Raw genomic sequence first — 27,950 nt, 5'->3', positions numbered from 1 at the left:
TTGTCAAAAAAATCCAAAAAGTCAATAGTATATTATTATAGCTCATTATAACTAACTAAAGACATAAATGTTTCTTCCGCATAAATTAAAATTGTTGTGGTCGGTTATTGTTTGAAATATAAAAATTATGTGGGTATTTTTTTTTTCAAGATCTGTAAATTTTTCAAATAAAAAAATGACACAACCGATAAAGTCATCAAAACAAATGTATGGTGTAAGTGCATGAACAATCTGTCTGAAAAAGATCAAAATGTTCGTTTTGATAAAATAGTAAAACCAATCATGCTTATGGGAAATAAAGGCAACAGAAGTATACCACTGTTCGAAAGGCATAAATCGATTGAGAAAATACAAATCCTGGTCTCAAACTAAAACCGAGGAAAACATATCAACCAGAAGAGGAAAATAACGAAACAACAGAAACACTCAAGTGTAACAAAAACATACGACAATGCAACACACACAGAAACCAACTATAAGATAACAACTGCCATTTTCCTGACTTGGTACAGGACATTTAAGAAAAATTGAAATGAGTAATATTAATATTATCAAAATGTATACTTTTTGTAAATTATAGCTAAAAATATCAACTCAAAATAAAAATAACACGATGCTGAAAGATTGCTAATGAGACGACTGTCCATCGGACACCAAATTGCATCATCATCTAAAGCTTTTTGTAAATAAATTGTATACATTTCCAATAAAACTTGGTCAAAATGGCCAATTTTAGGTCAAACACAAGTTAATAGAAACCTTACCGAATTATCTTATCCTGTATTTTAAGCCTGAGTGATTGAAATGTACATTACATATATAAAATTCATGTAGTGATAGTAATATATGATTAACACAAAAACAATTTGAACTGTGAAGTATCTAACGTTACGTCTATATTTTTTTATTCGAGCGTCAAAGTCGCAGTCTTGCGTACAAAATTATATGCAGGATAGCTTGATGCATCTTCATAAAGTAATATTTTGAAGCAAAATATACAGCATTAATATATTCAAAAATAGATTTAGGACACTGAATAAGCTATTCTGTAAACATAAATTATCTGAAAAACAATTTTAATACGAGAATTAGAAACAGAAAGAAAGGTTAGGAAAGGCAATCACAGTCTATCAATTGATATTGGATGGGGTTTTGTTTTGGCAATGATAGTCAAGAGTGTTTCTGTTATTGACTCCAAACTTAATAGCTTGGTGATGAATTTCGCTCTCTGTTTAAATGTATTACCTTTTCATATGATAACAAATTGTAATCTATCTAGAACAGAGCTAACGTATTTTATTTTATTTGTATCATTTATATAAGTCTATTTTAGCAAAAAGGAAAAAAAATAATATATAGTCATAATAAGAATGTTAAAATATTCAGTTTTGTACCACAAAAAAGCAGACGTGATAGATTGGTGGTGGTTGTTCCAATACATTCGGGTTTTGTTTTTTAAATATTAATTGATTTCTTTTTTTTTTCTGTCCTGCTTCTTATAAAATGGGATTGCATATAGTTCCTTTAAATTTATTTGGAATCTGCATCTTCAGAATTTCTATTCTAAAGAAAAGTGTTCAGTCTTCAAATCTAAAAACAAATCCATAAATTTTGATGTTGGTGTGGTAAAGTAATTAAAAAGTAACATAATATTTCACAGAACGGTTGATATTTGATACAATTTTCCACTTGTAACATATTGTATTTTATTCGAAGCATAATGGTAAGTTTTATTTTTTTATTCGTATTATTTTGATGAACTTGAGTTATAATTATTAAAAACATTTTAAAGTTAAAATTAATCATATTAACACTTTTAAGCGTTTTGAATGCCCTATAGTTCAATTGATTTACAATCAAAATCTTAAAACTGATGAATGAAAGCTTGTATTGCGTATTCAAAACTATTATATAAGTATTGCGGTTATCACTGTAATATTACTGCCCAATATCAAGACATGTAATTATTGTTTGTGACTTATTTAGTTTGCGAATGCATTATTATTGAAACATTTCATGAGTTTCTGAACATTCTGTTTTGTTCCAACAAGGTAATTATAAACTTGTAAGAGTTATCGTATATGGTTACCTTTCTGGTATTTTCATTTGTAGTTGATCTAATCCTACAAAGTTTGTTCAAGCTCTACGTTCCGGGTCAAATAGTCTTCCCTATCAATATACCTGTAAGATATTGCTACATGTATCCAAGTGTATTGATTAAAATCTATCTTTCTATTGACAGTGTCATTATATTCATCTGAAGCAGATGTAATTCAGAACCTTCTCAAAGACAAAACGAAAAAGCATCCAGCAAAATTCTTATTGCCAACTTTCCTTATTCGTAGCAGTTCTATATACTCTTATCCCTCTTATGGCGTTTTCATATCCCAGTTATTATGTTACGCTCATGCATGTTGACGCTATTCTGACTTCATTACCAGGGTATGATCTTTAAACAAACACTTCTTCAACAGATTAATGGAGAAAAGCTACTGAAATCAACAAATAGGTGTTATGGTCAGCATCACGAATTGGTTAACTAAATAGTTGATATTTATTATCAAACGACGTTTTCGTGGTTTTAGATCTTTAGGTACCAGTTAAGTCGTCAGATCCGTAATTTTGCCGATTATATTCTAGTCTTAGTTGTGAAATTTTGAGAGTGTAAACTCCTATTTCGGATGATGCAAGAATTACATGTTTGGATTCCCACTAACATGTTTAACCCCGCCACATTATGTATGTATGTGCCTGTCCCAAGTCATGAGTCTGTAATTCAGTGGTTGTCGTTTGTTCATGTGTTGCATATTTGTTTTTCGTTCATATTTATGCCCCACCTACGATAGTAGAGGGGCATTATGTTTTCTGGTCTGTGCGTCCGTTCGTTCGTTCGTCCGTCTGTGCGTCCGTTCGCTTCAGGTTAAAGTTTTTGGTCAAGGTAGTTTTTGATGAAGTTGAAGTCCAATCAACTTCAAACTTAGTACACATGTTCCCCATGATATGATCTTTCTAATTTTAATGCCAAATTATAGTTTTGACCCCAATTTCATGGTCCACTGAACATAAAAAAATGATAGTGCGAAATTCAGGTTAAAGTTTTTGGTCAAGGTAGTTTTTGATGAAGTTAAAGTTACATCAACTTGAAACTTAGCACACATGTTCCATATGATATTTCTAATTTTTATTCCAAATTAAAGTTTTTACCCAATTTCACGGTCCACTGAACATAGAAAATGATAGTGCGAGTGGGGCATCCGTGTACTATGGACACATTCTTGTTTGTACATATATTAGGCTGTCTGTTTTCTCGTTTGAATTGTTTTACATTTTTCATTTCGGGGACGGTATGGGATTGGCTCATTGTTGAAGGCCATACAGTGACCTATAGTTGTTAAGTTCTGTGTCATTTGGTTTCTTGTGGAGAGTTGCCTCATTGGCAATCATATCACATCTGCTTTTTTATATTTACCATGTCGACGCTTACGAATGCACCCTTTTTGGAGTTCATGCGATTCACTCAGTTTTTGTTTGTTATCTTGATTTGTCTCTTTCATATCGAATTATGATATTGAAAATCGATAAACTACTGTAGCCGGCCAAGTGACTGAAAAGACCACCGGTACTTATCTCAGAATTTTATACCTCTATATACCATAACAGGCACAACATTTTCATAATTTTTATGGATTGACAAATTTAAAGACAACAGTTTATAGAACATGTCATATAATGTCAAACGTTATGTTTTTGAACATTGTTTCATAGGTAGAATTGGCAGTGGAACAAACTGCAAAATTAAACATTCTACTAGATCACACCCGCGAAATCGCGGGCATACACAGTTGTAAACTGTTGTAGGGTGAATTTTTGTAAAAGATATTATGTCTGGAGAATTTCATAAAAGGTATCAAAAGCCCCCTCACTTTTGTTCCTAAGTCCGTTATCTGTTTCCTTTCTGTTAAATTCAATTATGTTCATGTCTCTGGCCTCAAACCACAATTATTCTACCCCTTTACTACAATGCATTTTCTTTGTAAAAGTCAAATCAAATTATCAAATTAAAAATTTGCACCGCTTCAAACATAAATAAAATGTAACTGCTTATAGACCATTATTATTCTAACAAAAATAAATATGCTTCTAGGACAGTCCATCAGTACTTTTTTTTTTCTTTTCAGAGCCCTATTAACATGCCAATGGGAGGATTTGAATCTTGTATAAATGACGAAGGCTAATTTGAGGGGTCACGGATCGGAGGGGTCCTCATCCCGAAATCCCGGGCTTAAAAACATGAAATCCCGAGGTGCCGAATTTAAAGACATTCATATCCCGACATCCCGAAATTCGAAAAAAAATATTCCCGGATCACTAAAGGATAAACCCCGAAATCCCGAGCTTAAAAACACCCGATCCTGACGTCCCGAAAAAGTCCTGCCTCCCTCAAGTCTCCACCATACTTTCATTTTGGCCAAATCACTACTTTCACTTTCAACAATAAATTTTTATGCTCCATTTAATGCCATTATGTTTCCTAGTCTGTGCGACCGTTCGTTCGTTCGTTCGTTCGTTCGTACCGTCCGCCCGTCTGTCCGGCTTCAGGTTTAACTTTTTGGTCGAGGTAGTTTTTGATGAAGTTGAAGTTCAATCAACTCGAAACTTAGTAAATAATTATGTTCCCTATGATATAATCTTTCTAATTTTGAATGCCAAATTAGAGATGTTACTCAATTTCACCGTCCACTGAACATAGAAAATGATAGTGCCGATGTTGCATCCGTGTGCTATGGACACATTTTTTCCCCACATGTTTTACTTATTTCAATATATATGCAACTGGTATGACCCCTTAAATAGTCATTTCAAAGAAATGCGACCGTTCGTTCGATCGTTCGTACCATCCGTTCGTCTGTCCGGCTTCAGGTTTAACTTTTTGGTCGAGGTAGTTTTTGATGAAGTTGAAGTTCATTCAACTCGAAACTTAGTAAATAATTATGTTCCCTATGATATAATCTTTCTAATTTTGAATGCCAAATTAGAGATGTTACTCAATTTCACCGTCCACTGAACATAGAAAATGATAGTGCCGATGTTGCATCCGTGTGCTATGGACACATTCTTTTTTCCACATGTTTTACTTATTTCAATATATATGCAACTGGTAAGACCCCTTAAATAGTCATTTCAAAGAAAACAGTAGACAGAATTATACAGAAAGTCTCTATATATCATAGTATTATAATCGTAGCTTACATGTAGATAAACGCGAAAAATAATTGTCCTCTCTAAGGAGGTATAATAGTTGTGGTTCTTGCGATCCAAAAACCATAATATGGAGAACGCTCTGATTGGCTTATTTAATTTTCATTTTTGTTATCAATCATACGATTGGATGTAGTTGTGCATGTTTAAAACCGGAAAACCTATCTATGGCCAAAAGTCAGTCTGATGACGGAATCAATATCCGGACACCCTTTTGTCTTTTTCTCCCAAAATAACTCAATCTCAATAATCATAAGAATGGATGACAAATGCGACTATGCATGTTACCTATAGGACACAGAGGCATGATGATTAATATATTGTGGAAGGAAGAGAAGCGACACACAAAATGAGGTCTTCTCGTTTAATAGTATAGAAATTGATATTTTTTTAAATACACGCTAAAAATTTAACATTACATGAATATAACAATTTTGGCGTCGATAATTAACGTGATTCAAAAATTCAAACATTTTATCATTTATCTACCGTACAATGGTCAATTCAACTTGATTTGACAATTGTAGAAAACAACACGGGTAGTCCTGTTTTTCATTGCCATCCTTGTGGCTGGTAAATGTCAAGATGACTTTGGTAACCTTGACGAAGACAGCAATGATAACGTCCATGACATATCAGAACGAGAGGAAGAATTCACTGATGAGGATGACCTGAATGATAAAGATGAAAGATCGGAAGACGAATTTATCGACGAGGAAAGCGATGAAAACATTGATGAAATGGAAAGAGAGGAAAGATCTGATGACGAATCTTTAGAAGAGGAGAATGATGAAAATATTGATAACCCATCAGAAATCGAAAAGAGAGACGACGAAGAGGAGGAAGGTAATAGTTGTTTAAAACTGTTTGGATATTGAAACATATGACAGTACTAGAGTTTGGAAAAACATAAATGACAGTACCCTTTGCGAATAGAAATGAGTATCCTTACTTTGTATGCACATGCAAATTAAGTTTTGAAAAACAATGTAGCAGGAAAATGTTTTAAATAAAGACCAAATCCAACAAATATAACATTTCATTTAAGAGAAAAATTAGACGTTGATATCATTAGATTAACAATGCCTTCACGAATAACGGTATTATACTATCATTATTTTAGATACGTGTTTAAAATTATTTTTGAAATTCTTAGCATCTCATTGCAATTTGTTTGTGTTTAAGTGACAACTGATGACGACATTGTGAAACGTGAGACACTTGAAGAGTTGAGAGAACAAATGAAGGCAGCCAGAAAGTCATATAGGGATAGGATAGAGGCATGTGGCGTGAAGCATAAGTTTGTACCAATGGAAAACTGCAAAGAATGCAGATCAACTTGTAGAGGTAAAACATTTAGTAATAGATATTGATGCATGAAGGTTGCATAGATGTAAGCCATAATTCATCAAAAGTTACTTACAAGATAACACCGTCGAATATTCTGATGTGGGAGGGTAAAGGGGATTTTCTCTGCACAAAACGCTTTGTTTAATCATGGCGCGGAAAGATTTAACTATTTTCAACAAATGTTTGGGTCAAGATTCATTTTCGTTTATTTAAGTTTTTTTTAAATCCTCCTACCATTCCTTTCCCCGAAAATAGAAAATAAATTGGTTACTTCATAATGAATCTATACGAAATAATATACAACAATAACTATTAATAAGAATACGGAGATACTGTAGGATTGTCAATAAATCAAATTTGACCTTAAGATTATTTTTTTCTAATGAATTTAACACGTATCGTTCATAAAGTTTGATCATTTTGACGAAGTGTACAGATTGTCTAAGCTTTGTTAAAATAACGTAACACCGCATAATTTTGTTTAATATTTTCAGCAACCAGAACTTGCAGATCATGCCGAGGAACTTGTAAAGATGATTGGAACGAATTGAATTCTAAAGGTTAAGTTTAAATTTAGTACTTACAAATGAAATTACATGATCAATAATGTCAGTGAATATCAGTTTTTAAAAGTCAATAAAACTACAAATATACCTCATCAAAAGACAGTAATTGTATAATATTGTCAAAAGAAGCGCGTAACCATAGGCAGAATACAGCTAAAAAAACAGCTTTTGTAAGTGATGATAGTGTAGTGTAGTAATGTGTTGTATATCATGATTCGTTTATTGTTGTCTATATTTTTTTGTTTTCTATTAACTAGCCTTTCTGAAATCACACACTAAAACGGTTTACTGGGGCATTATAGAAATAGGGTCATCTTTATCACTTCTCGCAATAATGCTTTATGAATAATAGATAATGTGGAGTTATGTCAATGAGAAAGAACACAATCATGTGATCATACATAACAAACAAAAAAAAAGACGTTTATTGGTGATATCAACAATCATTCACAAATTTCAAAGGGTTTCTTATATTTCAGATTGTGACCTTACATTCGACAGGACAGCATTTCAGAAATATCATGCACTAAGAAGAAATGAAGGGAAGGTTAGTGTCAATAAAATTCAAGTTTTGACCAGTACAATTATACGTACAATTATACGTTCACAGCTCAATGGCAAAATGTTTCTATCTGACTAAATGAATATAACTTGCACTACCTACATTTTTGTTGAGTATTGACAATTTAAAAGGTCAATTTTAAATACAAAAGATTAAGACATGAAAAAAGCTAATGAAATATTAAAGATTATATTGAAAATGAATGGTCATTGTTTTATGCTTCTTTTTGTACAATTATTCTACCTTTATAGAATACACCCATCACCGTAGTTTATATATATATATATATATATTTGCTGCTAAATTTCAAACCCGTATCTCTTATGTCCTGTGTGATATTTAAATACAGTCTATACTAAAAAGTCCCTGTGATATTCTATTGATATGAATATTTAAGGTTTCAATGTTTCTGCACCAGAAAGGCATCGAAAATTAATGTAGTTACAGGGATGCTGTAATCCATAATATCTGAAAGTCCAAAACCTAATACAAAAGTTGAAGATACAATGTTGCGTGTCGTCTATTGTGTCACAGTTAATTAGTGGGAATAATTCAAAATATTACAGAAAAATCTCCTTATTTAAAAAAAACTATTTAAAGATATACTAATATATAAAACCAAATTAAAAAAAAGAGATTCTATGCCATAAGAACATGTGGCTGTTTGCTATATATTTGACTAGTTTTAGTCCTAATTTGTACTGTTTATATATAGAAAAGAAGATAATATTATATTTTCTAATGGCAATAATTTAAATATTGTTTCCGTTTCCATTGCAATACTAAGGTTTTAATGTTATATTGGTTATTCTCATCGGAATTTGTCTAATGCTTAGTCCGTTGCTGTGTGTGTTACATTTTAATGTTGTGTCGTTGTTCTCCTGTAATATTTAATGCGTTTCCCTCAGTTTTAGTTTGTTACCCCGATTTTGTTTTTTGTCCATAGATTTATGAGTTTTGAACAGCGGTATACTACTGTTGCCTTTATATAAACCAAATCATATACTAAAACTAATCAATAACAGAAGAGACTTTTTCGATAGTATGTGAACAAATGTTTCATATGCATTCAATTGTATATTAAATTAGATTTTTTTCAAATTACAGAAAAACAAGCCAAACGGAAAAGGGAATTTTTGGAAGAGAGTAAGAGACAGGATACTGCGATTGAAGAAAGGAAAATAAGACTAAAAATATGTCATCTGTAGCAAATGCTGAAATAAAAAAATCAGTACGATAACAAATTTAAAAATGTGTTTTGTTTTAGTTTTACAATATGTTTTCCCATCCTGAATGTTATCATATTCTAAGCTAGTTTGGTTTTCACGTTGTCGTTATTTATTGGTTTATCCTGTCACCCACGGACACTTTCAACCAAATTAAAGACCATATATTGACAAATTAACACATTTTGTGGCTTTATTGTTTTAATCGTTGGTTGATGTCACATTGACTTTTATCCCTGCAACCAGATAAGACGTATAAATCTAAATAAAAATATTATTTTAACCTATTGATTTGGTATTGGAAATGAATGAAAATACAGACGTAAGGATGAAAATGAATAGTCAGCAATACAAAATACAATAAACAGCAACAGATGTAATCAAATAGTTAATCCGCAAAAAATACTTTGCCCCCTCCAGCCCTGAATATCAAATGGTTGTCCCCTAACTAAACCTTTGTCAAACCTCTACTAACAAACTACCAGTTAATGGGATGCATTGCATGCTGACGCAGCAGTGTATCGGTAAAAACGTCCATTCTACTTGCAATAAGTATCATGGCATTAAAAACAGTAGTATAAAGTAAAATCACAAAAATACTGAACTCCGAAAGTCTCTAATCAAATGACACAATCAACAGCTCAAACACATCCAATGAATGGACAACAACTGTCATATTCTTGACTTTGTACAACTAGTTATTAAACCAATACAGCATTAAATAAAGGTAAGCAATAATTATTTGTTGGGTGTAAGGCTGAAACAGGCTCCCAACAACGCACATACCCGGTAATTAGTGTTTAAGTATGAAATCCGCGACAAGAGTGATCAAAATGATGGTAGAAGGATAATAAACTCCTTAGGGTGTTTATTTACATTAGATATGGGAAAAAGTCATTTGGAAAGTATGCCCCTAGAACCTTTTTCCTGAAATACATTTTTATGAAACTAAATATACTATTATGAAACTAGATCTATTTTTATGAAACTAAATATACTATTATGAAACTAGATATATTTTTATGAAACTAGATATATTTTTATGATACAAATACCCATCCCAACCAGTACCTTAATTCCTAAACTTCAATCTTCAGTCAGCATAACTAAAATGCAATATCATTATCGCATACGAGTGCACACGCTGAAAGTGTCGCCTGCTTTACATTTTATTGAGTTTAGGGTGATTACTCATAAATATTAAGTTTTACTACATGTACATACATAAAAATACATATTATCGAAGAAAATTTGTCAATGGCAGATAAACACCGCAGGAAATGCATGTACACCCAGCAATCATTCTACGCACAGAATAAAGTTGACATAATGCTTATAGTACGAGAAACAGACCGCACCATGACATCCTTATCAAGACTCAATGAACTCAATGAAAATAAGGTCAAGGTCAGAAGACCCCTGCCAGACAGACATGTACACCAGAAAAAAATCTCAATCTTAAATTCTGCCACATCAGTCAACCAAAACAAAATGCAAATTTCTACCAGTAAGTCACCAGTATGCACTTGTTTAAATGAAATAAACGTCAGATAAAACGCAGATGATGCGACTGATATACAAATGAAAGGCTCAGCTATCTATAAAACCAGGTTCAAATCCATCATTTTCTGCATAAGAAAATGCCTATACCAAGTCAGGAATATGTAAGTTGTTATCCATTCGTTTGATGTGTTTGAGCTTTTGATTTTGCCATTTGACTATGAACTTACCGTTTTATTTCCGTCGGAGTTCAGTATTCTTGTGATTTTACTTCCTACCAGACAGACAGACATTACAATTAACCATTCCCCAAATGTAGTAGCCTATCGCTTTATGTAGCTGATAAACAGACATAATTACAAAACTAAACATTGACCAATGAACCAAAAATTGAGGTCTAGTTCAGCCAAACACTGATGGACAACATGTATACCATGCCATCATTTCATACATTATATATATATATAGGCGACCTATTTCTTATAGTATCTGATAAAAAGACAAAAACGTGTACACTCAACATCGACCGATGAACTATGAAAATTAGGTTAATGTCAGATAAAACCTGCAAGATCTACAGGTTAACCTAACAATCATTTGTACACAAAATAAAATGAACCTTTTGCTAAAAGTATCCAAAAGTATCCAAGATACTGACTTGTCCATGAAATGAGATTAAGGTTCGGTGAATCATGTTTGACGGACAAGACTTTGCAAGGGTCCCATACACCAAATTAAATGTAGTTATTATATTACTCATTATAAGTGCTAGTCCGAGATTACTCTGACGTCCAACGGCTGTTTTGCCAGACAAGCTGGGGCCGTGGGACGACAGAGCTCTGATGGCACTCATACCACATCTTCTTACATCTATTATTGCAAGTAGAATGACTCGTCACTGAGTCACTGTGAAAACTGTCTAATGATGAGAAAATAAAGGTTGGCAGGTAGGTGAAACTTACATAAATGAAGAGATAAATGAAAAATGAACAGATTGAGGCCCGATTTATATAATTCCAAGGCCGTCAGTCGGCACCAGAAGCGACGAAGCAGCGCATCTATTTTGGGTGGGCAAATATCCACTTTTTGATATGGGACAAGCTCTGACGTCCCACGGCCCCAGCTTGTCTGCCAAAACAGCCGTTGGACGTCAGAGTAATCTCGGACTATATAAGTGCGTACTCTACATGACAAAAAAAATATTGATATTTACACGCATTCACTGAACCAAGAAAAAGAGGTCAAGGACAATTGACATAGAACAGACGAAAACTTCTAAACATACGGAATCTACATTCAAAGTATGAAACCTCCAAGACTTCTACCTGCTGAAGTATAAAGCTTTACACAAATAGATTATGCCATCTCAGTCACTGAATTGTAATGTTTTGCACGAGAGACAATAATGAAAAAAAAATCATTATTTTGTATTAGACATTATCCTATTTAAGAGTAAAATTTCTCTATGGATACAATTTTAAATGGCATTAGAAATCTTCTATGCATGTCTTCCATGAAATTTTGACAACCTTTTTGGGGTTTTTAAAAACTTTAACCTAAGACTGTATCTTAATGCTAATTTACTGTATGAGAAATTAAGCATATTGATCATATAAAATTTTCTGTCCAAGTTTCATATAATTCAATAAAAGATTTATGAAGTTATTGGTGTTAAAAAATCTTAAAACTGAGGTTCCAGGCTTAATATTGAAGATGGCAACAAGCTTAAGTGGAATGATTGCTACGTCTTGATTGAGTCACAAGTTCTGTAAGCTGTTATTCTAACTGAAAAAATACAAACTCAACCTAAAATTCTCCATTATAGATTGATAAAATCAGGATGATAACATATTTGTTACATTTTGGGGACGTGTTTTTCAACAGACTGTCAGAATTCCTTTGGGAACCAATTGAGCATATCTTCTTGCCGACTTGTTTCTTTATTATTTTGAGGCTGACTTTAGAAATGAACTTCTTAGGAAGAAAGATAAGAAGTCAGCAATGTCCTTTAACTTTACGTTCCGCTATATAGATGATGTTCTCTCACTAATACAAAATTTGGAGACTATGTTGTACGAATCTATTCCATTGAACTAGAGATCAAGGATACTACTGATACAGTTAAGTCTGCCTCATATCTTGATTTACATCTAAGAATTGACAATGAGGGTCAGTTGAAAACAAAACTTTACGACAAAAGAGATGATTTCAGCTTCTCAATTGTGAACTTTCCATTTCTATGTAGCAACATTTCAGCAGCACCTGCAAATTGAGTATATATCTCCCAATTGATACGATATTCCAGGGCCTGTATTTCCTATCATGATTCCCTTGACTTACAAGGAGGCTATTTAACCAAGAGTTCCAAATGGTGAAGTTGAAATCATCCCTATGTAAATTTTGCGGACTTCATCACGAGTTAATTGACCGTTATTGAATAACCCTTTCACAGATGATATCGGATATGTTCCTTCTGTCGTAACTACAATACCCTTCCCTCTTCACGAATGTGACCTACTGAGTTAGACTATTTACCGGATTTGTAATAAAATAAGCGACATGACAGGTGCCACATGTGGAGCAGGGTCTGCTTATCCTTCAGAAGCATCTGAGATCACCCCCAGTTTTTGATGGGGTTCGTGTTGCTTAGTCATTAGTTTTCTATGTTGTGTCTTCTGTACTATTATTTGTCTGTTTGCCTTTTTTTTTAGCCCATGTCTTTGTCAGTTTATTTTCAATCTACGAGTTTGACTATCCTTCTGGTATCTTTCATCCCTCTTTCAGATCTGCACTAAAAAGCAGGAGCATTAAAATATTGCATTGGGATTGTTTGAGACTATTTTCAGTCATTGTACAAAGGTGTGAAGGAGCAGTAACAAAACAGTAGAATAAATGTTATGAACATGTCAGATTTGTTTCAATTCTCGCTGGGCATACATAGTTAACATGATAAATGAAAATATGCTAGGGTCTAAAACATTGCAAATATATGTGAAAACATAAAATTGATGGAAGTTTACATATATTTGAAATCAATAATGGTAATAGAACACTTATAGGAAAAGTTTATTTTTCAACATGTCATCTAGCAGTTTAGGAAATTGATATTTTGTTTGTCTGCAAATTTTTAGTAATATTCAGGAAAGACTTATTGATTGATTTTTGTTTTTCTAACATCTAGTGGCAAATGTTTAATGCATGTTCAGTACAAAAAAAAGGCAAAAAGGAAAGAACATTAAGAAATTAATCATCAGCATATTAGAAGTGACAGATGATTTTATCATAATTGGCATTGGGCAATATATTAAGCATTGTTTTCAACCATGAAATACATTTCAAATTCACAATTAACATGTCTTCTTTGAATTCTTACTTTCTGGAATAATACCCCTTGAAAAAAAAAGAAATCTAATGAAATTGAAGCTTTCCAGTTAATAAGATGATAACTTTGATCTGAGAAGCTTTCTTGGTAATAATTTGTCTTAACTACTAACTGTATTCTTGAATTGTGTGGCTTTGAAATAAATTTAATCACAATATGTATACATAAGTACACAATGTGGAATTCACAATACTAGTTAGTAGAACCATCTATTTTACTTTTCCTATCAAATAGTTCTCAATGTTTTTATGATTACTATTATCTTTTATTTAAGATACTTCATAAACCATTCTTACTTCATTTGGATAGATAACAAGAAAACTAATATGTCAACAAAGGACCCACTTGCATATTTTTGTGTGAGGCACAGATATTGATCAGCAGTCAAAGCAATTCATGTTCATGGGATGCCAATTTTTCATAAATTTTGAGGACAGCAAAGTTTTGTCAAAATTCAAGCAAGAATATTTTTTAAAATAGGGATTCATTTTAGCTTCAAAAATAATACTTTTAATTGAAATCTTTGAAAAAACAGACATTTTTTTTAATTTTTTTTTTTTTTATAGATTATCATTTTTTATCAACTATTCAAGTTTTTACCACAATTTTGACATCAGGGATCAATTTGGAATTCATATTGTACTTACATATCATTTTTTATTGAAATCCTCACACATAAAAGATGTTTCTCAAAATTTGTGATTATTTTCCTCACAACAACTAAAATTCATCCTTTTTAAAATTGACATCAAGAAGTAATTTGGAAAAGCTTATTACATCTATATATATTTCAATTTTATTTGAATTCATGTGTTTTGTTGTAGCAAGCATTCAGTATAAGTTTCATAACATTTGGCTGAGGCAAACTAAAGTTACAGAACAGATACTAAAGAGGCATAACTCTAGAACAGTAAAAATCCCCCCTCCAAAATAATAATTTCAAACTAGATCTGTGTTTTGTAGTAATAAGCATTGTGTATAAGATCCATCAAACTTATAAAATTAAGAGAACAGAAACAAAAACTCAGCATTTTATTCCATATGTAAAGGGGCATAACTCTAGAACAGTATAAGTGACACCTTCAAAATTCAAACTGGATCTGTGTTTTGTTGTAGTAAGGATTTAGTATAAGTTTCATAACAAGTGTAAAATCTTAATGCCCACTACGCTACAGCGGGGGCATAAAGATTTGTGATAAATATTACCCCCAAATTATTACAAAATCAATTTTTGTCAAGGAGAATCAATTTGAATAGCATATCATAATTTAATGTTAAGGACTATTGAAATTCTAGCACAAGCAGATTCTAGAATTTTGAACAAACACTATCAAAGTTTAATTTTCCAACAATTTTTATCCATTTCACAAAATATGAGAGACCTTTGTTTTTTTAGGGAATTTAAGGCAGTGCATAAAAGTTTCTAAAGCAGTTGATATAAAAAAGAAGATGTGGTATGATTGCCAATGAGACAACTATCCACAAAAGACCAAAATGACACAGACATTAACAACTATAGGTCACCGTACGGCCTTCAACAATGAGTAAAGCCCATACCGCATAGTCAGCTATAAAAGGCCCCGATAAGACAATGTAAAACAATTCAAACGAGAAAACTAACAGCCATATTTATGTAAAAAAAAAAAAAAAAAAAAAAAATGAAATCTTGATATATCATACAGCATATAAGTGCAGACGAAATGGACACACACTCACTGGTCAATGAGGCAACAGTAATGAAAACTATGAATTGTAGTGAATGTATTTTACTACATAATAACAGAAGTTGGACGGAATGTAATAAATTAATTAGAATGTTTCTGATGATCATGTGAGTGTTTTAAATGTCTCTATCTTCTCCTGGTATAGTTTGTAGAATTCATTAGCCAGGTAGTAAAATGAACCATCCACATTCTGCATTTCTTTCTACAATAACAAAAAAACACAACATAATTATTTACATATTCCCATGCACTTAGAAATGGATTATTGGAAGCTTTTCCCAACAATAAGAATAATAGATCATTAATTGTAAAAAGCATAAGGAACAACAATTTTACGAAAAACTAGAAATCAACAATGAAAAGCTTTTGAGTTGAGCCTATTACAACTTATTTTTATAGTTTGTTCTTATGCTGTGCTGTCACATCTCAGTCCTAGGTTAGGGGAGGGTTGAGGACTAAAAAAGAAGAAATCAAAACAGCTTGCTTGATAAAGAGAGAAAGTAGATATTTTTGTTAAAACCCCTTGTTTAATTTTACATTTAAAAGTCTCTAATACTTACTGCTGAGCATTCAAAATATTTGAGACCATTTGAGTTTGCAAATTCCTGACCAGCTTTAGGACTTATTAATCTTCTCTGATCTAAATCTATTTTGTTTGCTACTAACACACCTGTAAAAGAAAAATAAACAAAACGTTTTATACTTTACATTTTATTTCCATTCCAATTCTGTTGATCTGTGATCTATGAACAAAAGTTTATTCCAACAAGTCCTTTTTTAAAGCTGCAAAGGAGAAGGTCCGGTAAGGACTCATTTTGGCCTCAAATTTCAGTTTCATCTGACGAAAGATTTTGACCACTTTTTAAACACTTAAGTGTCTATTTCACTTGATTCAATTAGTTTATGTGAAAGATTTTAACTGATTTAGTCATTAAAAACGACCCGATTCCAGCTCAAATATGAAAAATCTACCAAATATGCTGAAAAATGTCACTTTACAGATGGTTTTTGTCAAAAATGAAAGTGGCCGCATCCGTGTTCATCCACAACCTTTATATATGTTATGTAATATCATAAAATACAACTTACATTTCAATATTAAGGATGAACACGAATGCGGCCACTTTCGTTTTACACGGAAACCGTCTAAAATTTAACTAAAATGCTAGAATTTTGAAGATTTCAGTAATTTAGCATGACTTAATGGCGCTACAAACCGATATATGTGCATTGCATAGTCAAAAACAGCTCATATTTATGTGGCAGACGCATTCAACTGTCAAATAAATAACTAAAAGTTTACATTTTAACAATTTTGTAAAACTGTTATATTTTGGGGCCAAAAAGGGGTCTTACCGGACCTACTCCTTTAACTTTCAAACAAAAACCAAAACTTCCAGAAAGATTTGTAAGTTTAAATAGTGTCTTAAAAAATGCATGTACAAGAGTATTTCATAACACCATTTTACTGTTAAATTACTGTTGTACAAAATTTTGCTGTTTTAAATAAATCAGTTATGTATTTTACTATGCTTAAACTTGAAAATTTAAAAGGAGAGTAAATCAAATATATAATCTAGTCATGCTAGGCTTATACCAATGCAATCATATCGTATCATATACCTGGTAGATGTACATCTGGTTTTTGTGACCGTACCCTTTCTAACCACTTTGCACAACTAGAAAATGAAGTTTCACTAGTGACATCATATACAACCATGATAACATTAGGGTGATCCCACTGAAAAATATCAAGAATAAAGCTGTATTAACAATCATTCACATTCTATTTAAACAAAAAAGATAATTTTTACCATTAAATCATCTGAGTTATCTCCCATGATAAATTATTTTATTGAATAAGAAAAATATGATTTGTCATACAAATCCATCAGACAAACACAAAATGTTTAAAATAATAGCCCCACAATTGAACTGATTGTATATGTAAAATTTGTTTACATCAGTTAAACCTTTATAACAAGACTAATCTTGCACTGTTTGAGCACTGTGTTATTCCATTGTTTAATCCAATGGATATCCCACCTTAAAGAAAATACTTGTTTCTGCATAATAAAATTGATACATCTGTACATGTTATATATGATGCAAAAACATTTCTGAACGAAACTAAATCAAAGAACTATAAAGTTGCAATATTATAAATTCACCAGTATTTTTAGAAATGAGCTAACCATACATGTACATGCACAATTTAACCAGTCAGTCTAGCATCACATGCATGTGAGGGACATTCAGATGACCTAGAAATGTGCTGACTTACAGGTTTATAGAATGGTTATGATGGTGAAAGCATCACTGACACATCACAATGGGTTTCAGTAACTTGGCAAAATCTGAATTCTGCAATGTTTTTCTCATTGTTTGTTTCCCAAATACACATGTAAGTAACTGAGGTTGTTAATTCAGAACTCATTATTCCTGGTTTTTGCCAACAATATATTTTATAAAAGGCCATGTGACCACCTTTAGATGTATTGATTGTGTTGTTGGGTTGACATCTCAATGATTATTACCTTTTATCTTCTTTCATTCACTTGACTCCCACTATAAAAATTAACTTCTGTAAAATTACAATTACTGTTAGGAATTTTTCTCACTCATAACATATATATACACATGTACTTACAAATTTCTGTACTAAATCAGAAAATATTTCTTTTCCAGCAGAATCATTCATGAAGAGTTCCTGCACAAAAATGAACATATAAATACATATATTATTATATAAATCATACACAATCTGTATACTAATATTTGATTGTGTTTAGTTGCCAAGTATCTTAATAGAAGTAGCTATTATTACATTCGATACTAGTTTGTTCCATTATTAAAATAGATGGACTAAGGTGGTTATAGTACGATTCTAACATAACATGGTTTATAGTTTATGTTCATCAATGCATGTTTTGTTTTACTTAATCATGCTTGCCTAAAAATCCTCACCAAATTTTACACATGTGATGTGTAGGGTCCATGTAAACTAGCTCTTGTTTTGTGTAAATTGAGTTGTTTTTAAGGTGTTCATCATTGGGATTGTTGAATAATAAACACAATTATTTCAATTTCAGAAAATGCTGCATACTTTTATAAATAATGCTACAAAAATGTAAGATGTGATTTTTTTTACTTTTGCTAAAACATATCCTTTTGAATTCTTTGCGTGTATCTAATAAACATGATAAAAGCATCACAAAAATTTTTGAATTTAAAAAAAAAATGTTCCAGAGTTTTTAGTGAGCATGGTGAGAGAGGCGAAATCATGTCTCTTGATAAATTAAATATGCTTTTAATATATACTTCTCATGAAACTTTTACACAATGATTGTTCAAGGCATGTGCTTAATATGCTGTTGTTGATTTAAAGGATGCATAAACTTATTTGTTATTATATAAAAAAAATTGTTCACAGTTGTTTAAATGTGTAGGATTACACATGAAGTTCTAAATAGATAACAATACATGTAAAATTTATTATTTTGTTAATAATAGATAAGAATATAACTTACAACTGTATCTTTGGTATCTGGTATATTGACATGTTTCACCATTAGTTCTACACCAGTTGTCTGAAAATAAAAGATTTCAAATTGAACTTACATACTCATTGAAAATTTCAAATTACCCACCAACAGGCAAGACTGACCTTAGATTCTCGCCCTTTTTTATGTCCAATTTAATGTTTTACTCCTCTTTTTTTTGTCTCTCTGTGATATGGATGTTTGACAATTGGAAAGAATCATCAAATAATCAACTAATTGTATTTGTATATTTTGGACATTTTAAACTTCAAAAAATTATTTAGTATCATTTATATACGTTTATATCAAAATTGAATTTATTCATAACATGATGTCATAGATTTATGTATTTCTTTTCATACCACATTTGTAAATTTATGCTTATTGATAATCTGGTGATTTTCTTTGTCGTAAACAAGATAAATTATATATCATTTTTAATTATCCATATAAATGTATGTATACTGTCATGACTAGTGTACAAAGGATTGGTATGGAAATATGGTCACCTCAACTTCTATTCAGTAGGAAAAATTTGCAGAGTTGACAAGCAAATGTTCTATTTCATTTCCATTACTAGGCAGATTGTGAGTGTAAATGAATGGTGACCCCATTTTTTTATTTCATTTTTCCATTTAGTAATGTTTGAAATTTTGGTAAAACTACAAAATGACAGATTTTCTAATTTGCTACAACTGAAGTGATTTGTATTGATTAATGTGTTTATATTTTGGATAATGCATGAAATTTTAAATTAATTTACTGGACAAGTTCCAGCCTAATAAATTATAAACTTACTACTGTGTAATTCTTAGGAAAGTGTGATCCATCGCTGTGAAAAACTTGGCATATGGAGCTCTTTCCTACAGAAGAATCACCTGAAAAAAATTATGTGTATGAGATATTTGTCAAATTGATAAATATTTAAAACTTGTGCTCAGTTTCATCTATGTACTATTTATATACCAGTTACAAGTTAACTATCTAAAGGAACGAATCCACAGGATGAGTTTGTTTAACAAGAGGCTCTAAAGAGCCTGTGTTGCTCACCTTGGTTTATGTGCATATTAGACATGTTAAACAAAGGACACAGATGGATTCATGACAAAATTGTGTTTTGGTGTTGGTGATGTGTTTGTAGATCTAACTTTACTTTAATCTTGCTGCTAACAATTATCTTTGACAATAATGAAAATAGCCCAGAATGTGACAGTGGAAAATATTTTGTAAAAAAATTTATAAAATTTATGAAAATTGTAAAAAATTTACTATAAAGGGCAATAACTCCTTATGGGGTCAATTGCCCACTTTTGTCATGTTGACTTATTTGTAGTTCTTTCTTTGCTGTACATTATTGCTGTTACAGTTTATCTCTAGCTATAAAAATATTTAATAAAATAACCAAAAGCTGCAAAATTTTCTTAAAATTACCAATTCAGGGGCAGCAACCCAACAACAAGTTGCCCAATTGGTGCGAAAATTTCAGGGCAGATAGATCTTAACCTCATAACAATTTTATGTACAGCAGATTTGCTCTAAATGCTTTGGTTTCAGAGATATGATCCAAAAACTGCATTTTACCCTATGTACTATTTTTAGCCATGTTGGCCATCTTGGTTGGTTTTAAAGACATACATTATGGTTGAACATACAATTACATAAAAGAATACTGAATAAAATATACAGTGGCAGCTAGTCTACCAGTTGTTTAAATAAAGGTTCCATATTTAAAGCCAAACGATATGAGCATCTGCTCATTTCAAATCGTAAGTGTAGACTGCCCTGAACCTGGTGAGTGACGTCATAATTATAGTTCCTAGGGACAACAAGCCAAGCCAAGACGTATGTCGGGCACGTGCAAGAAGCAGGAAGTCCCAACAAGAATAATTACATGACCAGTCTCGGGAAGAGTAACAGAACTTTAAGTAATACTAATATTAACCAATTTCCTCAAACAAGTAAACAAAGTGACCACCATTATGCTTACAAGACATCATAATTATTCTGACTAAGGTAGCAATACACAGTTAGGAAAAAACTTAAAATTGACACTCATAAATTTTAAACACCCTCTTTCCCCTCCTGTTTAACACATAAGGTTTAATATTTGTGTTATGCATTTATATATTTATAGAAAGAGAATCTTCCATAGATTTGATTTATAATGGTCATAATGGTGAAATATAATCCCTTTTGGGTGTAACCATGGCAACAATCTGCATTTCTTTGATACAAAATATAGCAAAAAAGGGGGTTGAACATGTCACAAAAGTCTCCAAAATTTGGTCCAAAGGAAAATTTCAATCAATTACAGTGATACCTTTCCTGAAAACATAAGTTTATATATCTATTAAATGGTCCAAAAAAAATCATATGCATTTCTGCTCGTTTTTACATTAAATTGAATTGAAAAGATCAAGCGCAAAATCTTTGTTGATAAACACTACAATAATTTAGGGACCTATGGGTGGTACGGATAGGAAAATACGGACTGTCAAACAGATAAATGGCCTATAAAACATGCTAAAAACATTCTAAATGTTCACATGAACCCACTAAGAAGGCTATATTATTCTTCAATTATCTAAAAATCAATTTTATTGCACATGTTGCACAAAAACTTTCATATTTAAAAAAATCACCATAGCAAATTAGCCATAATGCGAAACTAAACTTCTAACTGTGTATTGCTACTTAAAACGAAAGTCTATCTATCTATCTATCTTCATATTTCCGCACTCAGTCACAACTTGGACTATTACGTGCCGTTGCATGCGTGGCTTATTTACAATTAAAAAGAAATAAATTTGCAGTAATATTACGTTACATTGCATTGGTGCTTAGAAAAAAAAATAAATAAAGTAAAAATATAACAGTGATTTAATTATTAATTATTTTTTTTTGTGGATTGTTATCCTATGTATATTTCTTGGTAAAACTATGTACATGTTATGCAGTTTTTAGAATATTTGTGAAAGAGTAGATATAGATATCTGCTCTTTGAAGCCGTTGACTGTTGTACAAAGGATGTAGGAAGTAAGTTCCATTGTACTATTGTATGTGGATAAAATGAAAACTTGTAAGAATCTTTATTTGTTTGAATTTGTTTAAAGTGGTTGGTATGTTTATGTCTTGTTCTACTGTCTGATTTAACGAGAGAGAGGATCTTTAGGGTAGATTGCTATGTATTGGTGTATGATCTTATAGAATACCACTAGTCTTGTTTGTATACGTCTCAATTCTAATGTAGGCTGCGGTAGGTGATCAAGCATATTTGAGACAGAGCTGGTATTGTGATATCATGGATATCTATTACATGTGTAGCGAGCAGCTCTTAGTTGGACCATCTCAATTTGGTTGATTTGATTTTTGGTGTGAGGGTCCCAGACGCAAAAGCTGTACTAAAGCTTAGGTCTGACTAATGACATGTATGCCCGATATTTGATTTTTTGGGATGAAACTTTAAGGTTAAGGTTTAAGTATTTTAATTTGTAAAGTAACCTTTTGTGAGGGACTTTGTCAAAAGCTTAAGCAAAGTCCATCACAACGACATCAGTTTGTATGTTAATATTGTTGTCTCTTGCAAGAGCGTTTTGATCGGAAACCATGTAGTAAATCATATAAAATATTGTTTTTTTTTAGATGTTCCATTACTTGACTAGCTATGATATGCTCCATTATTTAGTCAGACTATCATCAAACCGACTATTAAGGCTGAAATTAACTATATGGACAAAAGGACTACAGCCGCATTCGTACAGTCCATAAAATGTGTCGATAGCTTGTAGACCATACTTAGTCAGTACATCTTCATGGACATCATGACATGACCTGGTACATACATTTTTTATCTGACAGTCTGACATATGACATGTAGAAATTATATATCTTTAAAAGTAAAATAAGGGCATTGTTGTATTGAAATTATACTTTTTTGCAAAAATGGTGGACTCTCAACTTACCAACGATTATACATTTTGCTCTTAAACAAGTTGGCATGGTGTATTTTGATGGTAATAATGTTATCAAAATACTAAAAGTTCAATGTTTTGGTAAATGGCAAGGAATGTACGAATAGTTTGTATTGGACTTTTTAATTGGATCATATGTCCTCAGTTCACCAATCACAAAGCTTGTTCTTCACAAGCATTAACCGGAAATCAACATCAAAATACTCTGCAACTAATTTGTGGGTTTGGTCACCTTGTTTAGTTTGATTAACCGCACAGCAAAAACGTATATCCTGTTTTTGAATGAAATTATGAAATTATCCTATTAAAAAATTGATGTATGCATCGATTTCATGGAAAGGTTTGCACGGACAATCACATATTCACCAAATTTATCGATTATTGAAACACGAACCCAGAATTGATTGAAATATGAAACCCGGGTAGGGATTATGATAGAAGATCACATTTCAGTGTAGTGCAGTAGTGACGTAAGCTTCATGCGTAATGTATTGATGTAATCACAATTGTAAAAAAAAGTTACTATAAACTATAAACTGATGTTCATGAAATAGTGCTATCAAAGAATTGTCAATAGATCTCAATACAGCGACAATGTTAAGTCGAGTTGAACGTGTGTCTCGGGAAGACTATAGTACATTCCAGCCAAAATCAGCTGATAACATGAAAAATGAAGGTATTTTAGTGACTGGGTCATTCCAGGCTATAAACTTTTATAATCAGTCACATATTTTCTTTGATCTCTACATGGCAGTTATTTCTGGCAATGCACAAAATGTAAGGAATATATTGTTGTCTCACCCAGATGCTGATTTCAATATTCTAGTGAAAGGGGCAACGGTTTTGTCACTGTCCCTTTATAAGCGACATTTTGATATCTTTAATTTGTTAATGCGACATTCTGAAAGGAGAGGTAAAACTTGTTTGAACACCGTCAGTAAGGATGAATTAAACAGAAGAGAACCTCCTTTAATTACAGCATGTAGGATGCATTTTACTGAAGGAGTTATATCCCTGGTGAATGCAGGAGCTGATATTGATGCGCAAGATAATTTTGGACATACAGCACTATGGGTGGCTGCTAGACAGCAAATGCCAGATCTTGTGGAATATTTAATAGTCAATGGTGCTAGTGTAAATATCACAGACCGATATAACTACACACCCCTCATTACTGCCATGATGTACAAGGTGACATCTCACATTACTAAAGCACTTGTGCTAAATGGAAGTAATTTAGATGGACCTAGAGTAGTGTCCTCATACCAAAACAGTCCTTTATTCTGGGCTTCTAAATATAAAGATTTTGAGATGATGAGATTGATTCTTTTAGCAGGAGTTCCAATGTGGCTTATACGATGTGTAAAACATTCATTACATGATGCCACAGGAAGAAATGCTGCGGCTATAGGCTATCTTGATGATTTTACAAGAAATGCACCATCGCTAAAACAAATATGTCGAAGGATATTGAGAACAGCAGTCAGTGAAAGTTGTAAAGGAAAATATTTTGGACAAAACATTGAAACATTACCACTTCCACAAATTTTGAAATGTTATTTATTGTTAAAAGTAGAAAATTAGAAAAGACCTTTTTTGTGTACATGTATTTGGTGTGTATATATAAGACTTAAAGTAAGTAAAGTGTAAGTGTATTAAACAATTACATATGTAGTTCTTAGTTTCTTTTGTGATGATGGTTTGTTTATCACAACAAACATCAAGTTTAAATTCATTAAAATTATAGTTATACTTGTACATACAATGTACGTGTACAGCAAATGGTACAGTATTAGCATGATTTGTTGTAACAGAAATTTTCATACATCATGTACATGTAGATTTGTCCCTTAAACAGGTTTAACATTTTTTTTAACTTTATTTACATGATTTAGGTGAATCTTATACATGATATATACAATGTTCATTGTACACGTATATATAAGAAAATTTATAAGTTTTAGTTGTGAAAAACTCAAACTGATTAAAAAATAATCTTTCACAGTTTCACTTTGCTTCATTAGATTTGTTTGTGGCAGCTTTTATTATCTGAAGACTTCCACAAGGGGTCATATTTATATTTAGACAACAGTTTACATTGTATGCACATTTTAATCAATCAACTACATTTGGCATGTTTGGTTGTAACTATTCCAAGTGGAATGCTAGCACTGGCACTATGTACATGTAATTACAAATTTCTTCTTAAAGTAAAGTTGAATCAAAATTGTATAAATATTTTATTGACTTGAGCTGATGATTTATAATACAGAAATTGAATTCTTTGTAAAACAATGAAACTTTACATGACAATATATTACAATAGTTAAAAGTACAAAAACTATTAAAAGGCAAATATTTGAATGGACAGGACATGGCCCCATACAGTAAGTGGCTTAGTCTTCAGATTTTCATGCTGTGGTAAACAAATCATGGAAAGAAAAATTAAAGATCTTATTTTATTCTAACATTACTAAAGCTAGTTAAAAGCTTTTTTACATGATCTTAGGTTGACTCAGGAGGGGAGGGACTTTGGTGGGGAAAATTTGGTTGATTGTATTGAGAATCACTGAAGCATGACGGGAGAGGGCCCTCCTTATGAAAAGTTCTTGATCCGCCACTGATCATGTACAACAGAAATGTACATGTAATAAACAATTTACTTGAAAAAAGTAAATTAATGTTGTTAGAATAACTGCGATGGTAATCATATAGATACATGTATGTACATATATGTATCTTCTTCAAATCTTTACCAGTTATCCTAAGGACCTTACTGTGGGCTCTCCTGGTCAGATACATTTGTACGTAGAGTACATGTACACTTCTTAATTGTTATATGACATGTACAATGTATGAAGGGTTTATGATTTTTGAAAAAATGTAACCAGGTAACTGGACTATAAATTATGAAAAGAGTTATTTGTTTCTGTGTATTACACTAACACATGTTTATAAAATATAACAGCTACATGTACAAAACTTTCAGGTCATTATACTGCAATGTAATAGTTGAATTTGGATTTTGGTTCTAATTTATTATTTCTCTTAGCTTGTACAATTTATATACTTTAATGCTTACATGTGTGTGTGTGTGTGTGTGTTAGGGCTTTAACACCGCTATGTGGCCAAATATTAATTGAACTTTTGTGTGTACAGAGGCTTGTGTTAAACTTTCAGTAGTGAGTACCCCCTATAACATGTATAAACAAGTCTGAAAATAAAAGTTAGTCAATATTTCTATAATTGTCATATTTAAAGTGTGGCTTACAAATTAACATGATTAAAGGAGCTTGCTTAAAGAGTTTAAATTTTATTTTTACATAAAAAACATATGTTTCAGAATAGAAGGCCTGTAGACATAAATGATGTACATCTTTGTTACTGTAAGAGTATAAAATATTCTTTACATGCTAGGGGAAGCTTGCTTCCTGTACACATACAAAATTTTATGTACATGTATTTAGAAGTCAACTTACAATAAAGCAATTAATCTTTTTTCTTTTTTTTGCTTTTTATTTTAACATAGTACATTGTACTAGTCCTACATGAATATGGACATTGAGCAATTGTATACATGTGCACACAAACTGTTATCAACTGTACAAAATTTGATAAAAGGCATGAAAGGGATAATGAATAAGAAATTTTTATTTAAATATTTCATTTATCATCAATTTGTTTTTTTCATGTGCAAGTTCATGGAGTTATTCTTTTTAGATGTGAAAGGGAGTCTTTTAATTAAAACAATATATCAAATTTAACTCATTTTTTTCTAAAACCATCATGTCTTCATACTTATAATCATCTCTGTAACAATGTGTAATGTCTGTAAAATTGCATTTTTTAATTTATACCATATTATTGCATGTGATATACAATGCACATGTATTGCAGTAGAACTATATTTTTTAGTGATATCAATAAAGTGAACAAATATACTTGAATGATCAACAAATTTTTATTACAAAAATACCTTCAAACCTGATAAGATAATTTTTTATTAATTTCTCAAACTTTATGATTTTCCAATAATTTTGTGATTGCAATCATTGCCTTCTGGTTGTATTGTTCCAAAGACATATTTTGCTTATCATTCTAAAGGTTTACTGTTATAGAATTGAACTGCATAGTACTAGTGCACACACATTTTTTTGTGTGAACATGGATTAGTGTTTCCAAAATATTGAATACAAATCAGCTAATAAGAATAATAATTTCTATATATTTTTTCTCTTTATGTCATGTTTGTACAAAATTATAAAAATAAGAAGATTCACTTTGAACTCATACTATTTCAAGTTTGTAAACAGATTATTTAAATGCTTACATTGTAATGAAAGGTATTTTTTCCCCTACAATTTGAGTTATACTGTGTACATGTAGGATAGTGAAAGGGTAAAGGGTAAAAAACATAGAAATTTAAGTTTCCCTGAAATTATTGCATTGCAGCTTGAGTTACATTATAACTGATTCATGGTTAAATATGAAATAACATCATATCACATGTAATATACATGTATAAGGTACATGCATATATACTTATTATCTAACATCTAGACTACATTGACAATTTAAATATGAAGTTTGCATTACAGGCTTATGTTTAAGAGTGTAGACATGATACAATAATAAGGATCTACAATATGTCCAATGTATTACATCAGGATGTAGTAAGATAGATAACTCTGTCTAGCAGCCTTATGTTTAAGAGTATAGACATGATACAATAATAAGGATCTACAATATGTCCAATGTATTACATTAGGATGTAGTAAGATAGATAACTCAGCTTAACTTGTTATACATCAGTATACAATTTATTTTATATTCAAGGTAGATCAACACTGTTAAATTGATCACACACA

At 31.5% G+C, this 27,950-nt stretch overlaps 3 protein-coding genes across 3 annotated transcripts; 2 read left to right on the top strand and 1 right to left on the bottom strand.

Annotated features, from left to right (window-relative positions):
* The first annotated feature begins 175 nt into the window (after positions 1-175).
* Positions 176-8,989, top strand: LOC143046821 (uncharacterized). The gene is made up of 6 exons (XM_076219881.1): positions 176-214; positions 5,787-6,105; positions 6,445-6,606; positions 7,104-7,169; positions 7,655-7,722; positions 8,845-8,989. The coding sequence occupies exons 1-6, from the start codon at positions 176-178 to the stop codon at positions 8,920-8,922; spliced, it is 732 nt and encodes a 243-aa protein (XP_076075996.1). The 3' UTR covers positions 8,923-8,989.
* A 6,606-nt stretch (positions 8,990-15,595) lies between these two features.
* On the bottom strand, positions 15,596-23,219 carry LOC143045574 (intraflagellar transport protein 27 homolog). Its single transcript, XM_076218175.1, has 7 exons — positions 23,074-23,219; positions 19,910-19,989; positions 19,100-19,159; positions 18,220-18,279; positions 17,193-17,310; positions 16,130-16,239; positions 15,596-15,771 (listed from the first exon to the last, which is right to left on the bottom strand). Exons 1-7 carry the CDS (start codon positions 23,108-23,110, stop codon positions 15,673-15,675), a joined length of 564 nt encoding a protein of 187 aa, XP_076074290.1. The 5' UTR covers positions 23,111-23,219; the 3' UTR covers positions 15,596-15,672.
* A 315-nt stretch (positions 23,220-23,534) lies between these two features.
* LOC143045573 (intracellular phospholipase A2-like) lies at positions 23,535-25,154 on the top strand. Its single transcript, XM_076218174.1, has one exon. The coding sequence runs from the start codon at positions 23,677-23,679 to the stop codon at positions 24,664-24,666; it is 990 nt and encodes a 329-aa protein (XP_076074289.1). The 5' UTR covers positions 23,535-23,676; the 3' UTR covers positions 24,667-25,154.
* The last annotated feature ends 2,796 nt before the right edge of the window (positions 25,155-27,950 follow it).

The sequence above is a fragment of the Mytilus galloprovincialis genome, chromosome 9 (genome assembly GCF_965363235.1).
Source record: "Mytilus galloprovincialis chromosome 9, xbMytGall1.hap1.1, whole genome shotgun sequence".
Lineage (NCBI taxonomy): Eukaryota > Metazoa > Mollusca > Bivalvia > Mytilida > Mytilidae > Mytilus > Mytilus galloprovincialis.
This window is presented reverse-complemented; position numbering and strand designations above follow the sequence as displayed.

Coding starts and splice junctions, on each gene's coding strand:
- LOC143046821 (XM_076219881.1), top strand. CDS start 176: ATGACACAACCGATAAAGTCATCAAAACAAATGTATGGT. Junction 215..5,786: donor CATCAAAACAAATGTATGGT/GTAAGTGCATGA, acceptor TGACAATTGTAG/AAAACAACACGGGTAGTCCT. Junction 7,170..7,654: donor GAACGAATTGAATTCTAAAG/GTTAAGTTTAAA, acceptor CTTATATTTCAG/ATTGTGACCTTACATTCGAC.
- LOC143045573 (XM_076218174.1), top strand. CDS start 23,677: ATGTTAAGTCGAGTTGAACGTGTGTCTCGGGAAGACTATAGTACATTC.
- LOC143045574 (XM_076218175.1), bottom strand. CDS start 23,110: ATGCCAACTTGTTTAAGAGCAAAATGTATAATCGTTG. Junction 18,280..19,099: donor CAGATACCAAAGATACAGTT/GTAAGTTATATT, acceptor ATTTTTGTGCAG/GAACTCTTCATGAATGATTC. Junction 15,772..16,129: donor AATATTTTGAATGCTCAGCA/GTAAGTATTAGA, acceptor TTGTTATTGTAG/AAAGAAATGCAGAATGTGGA.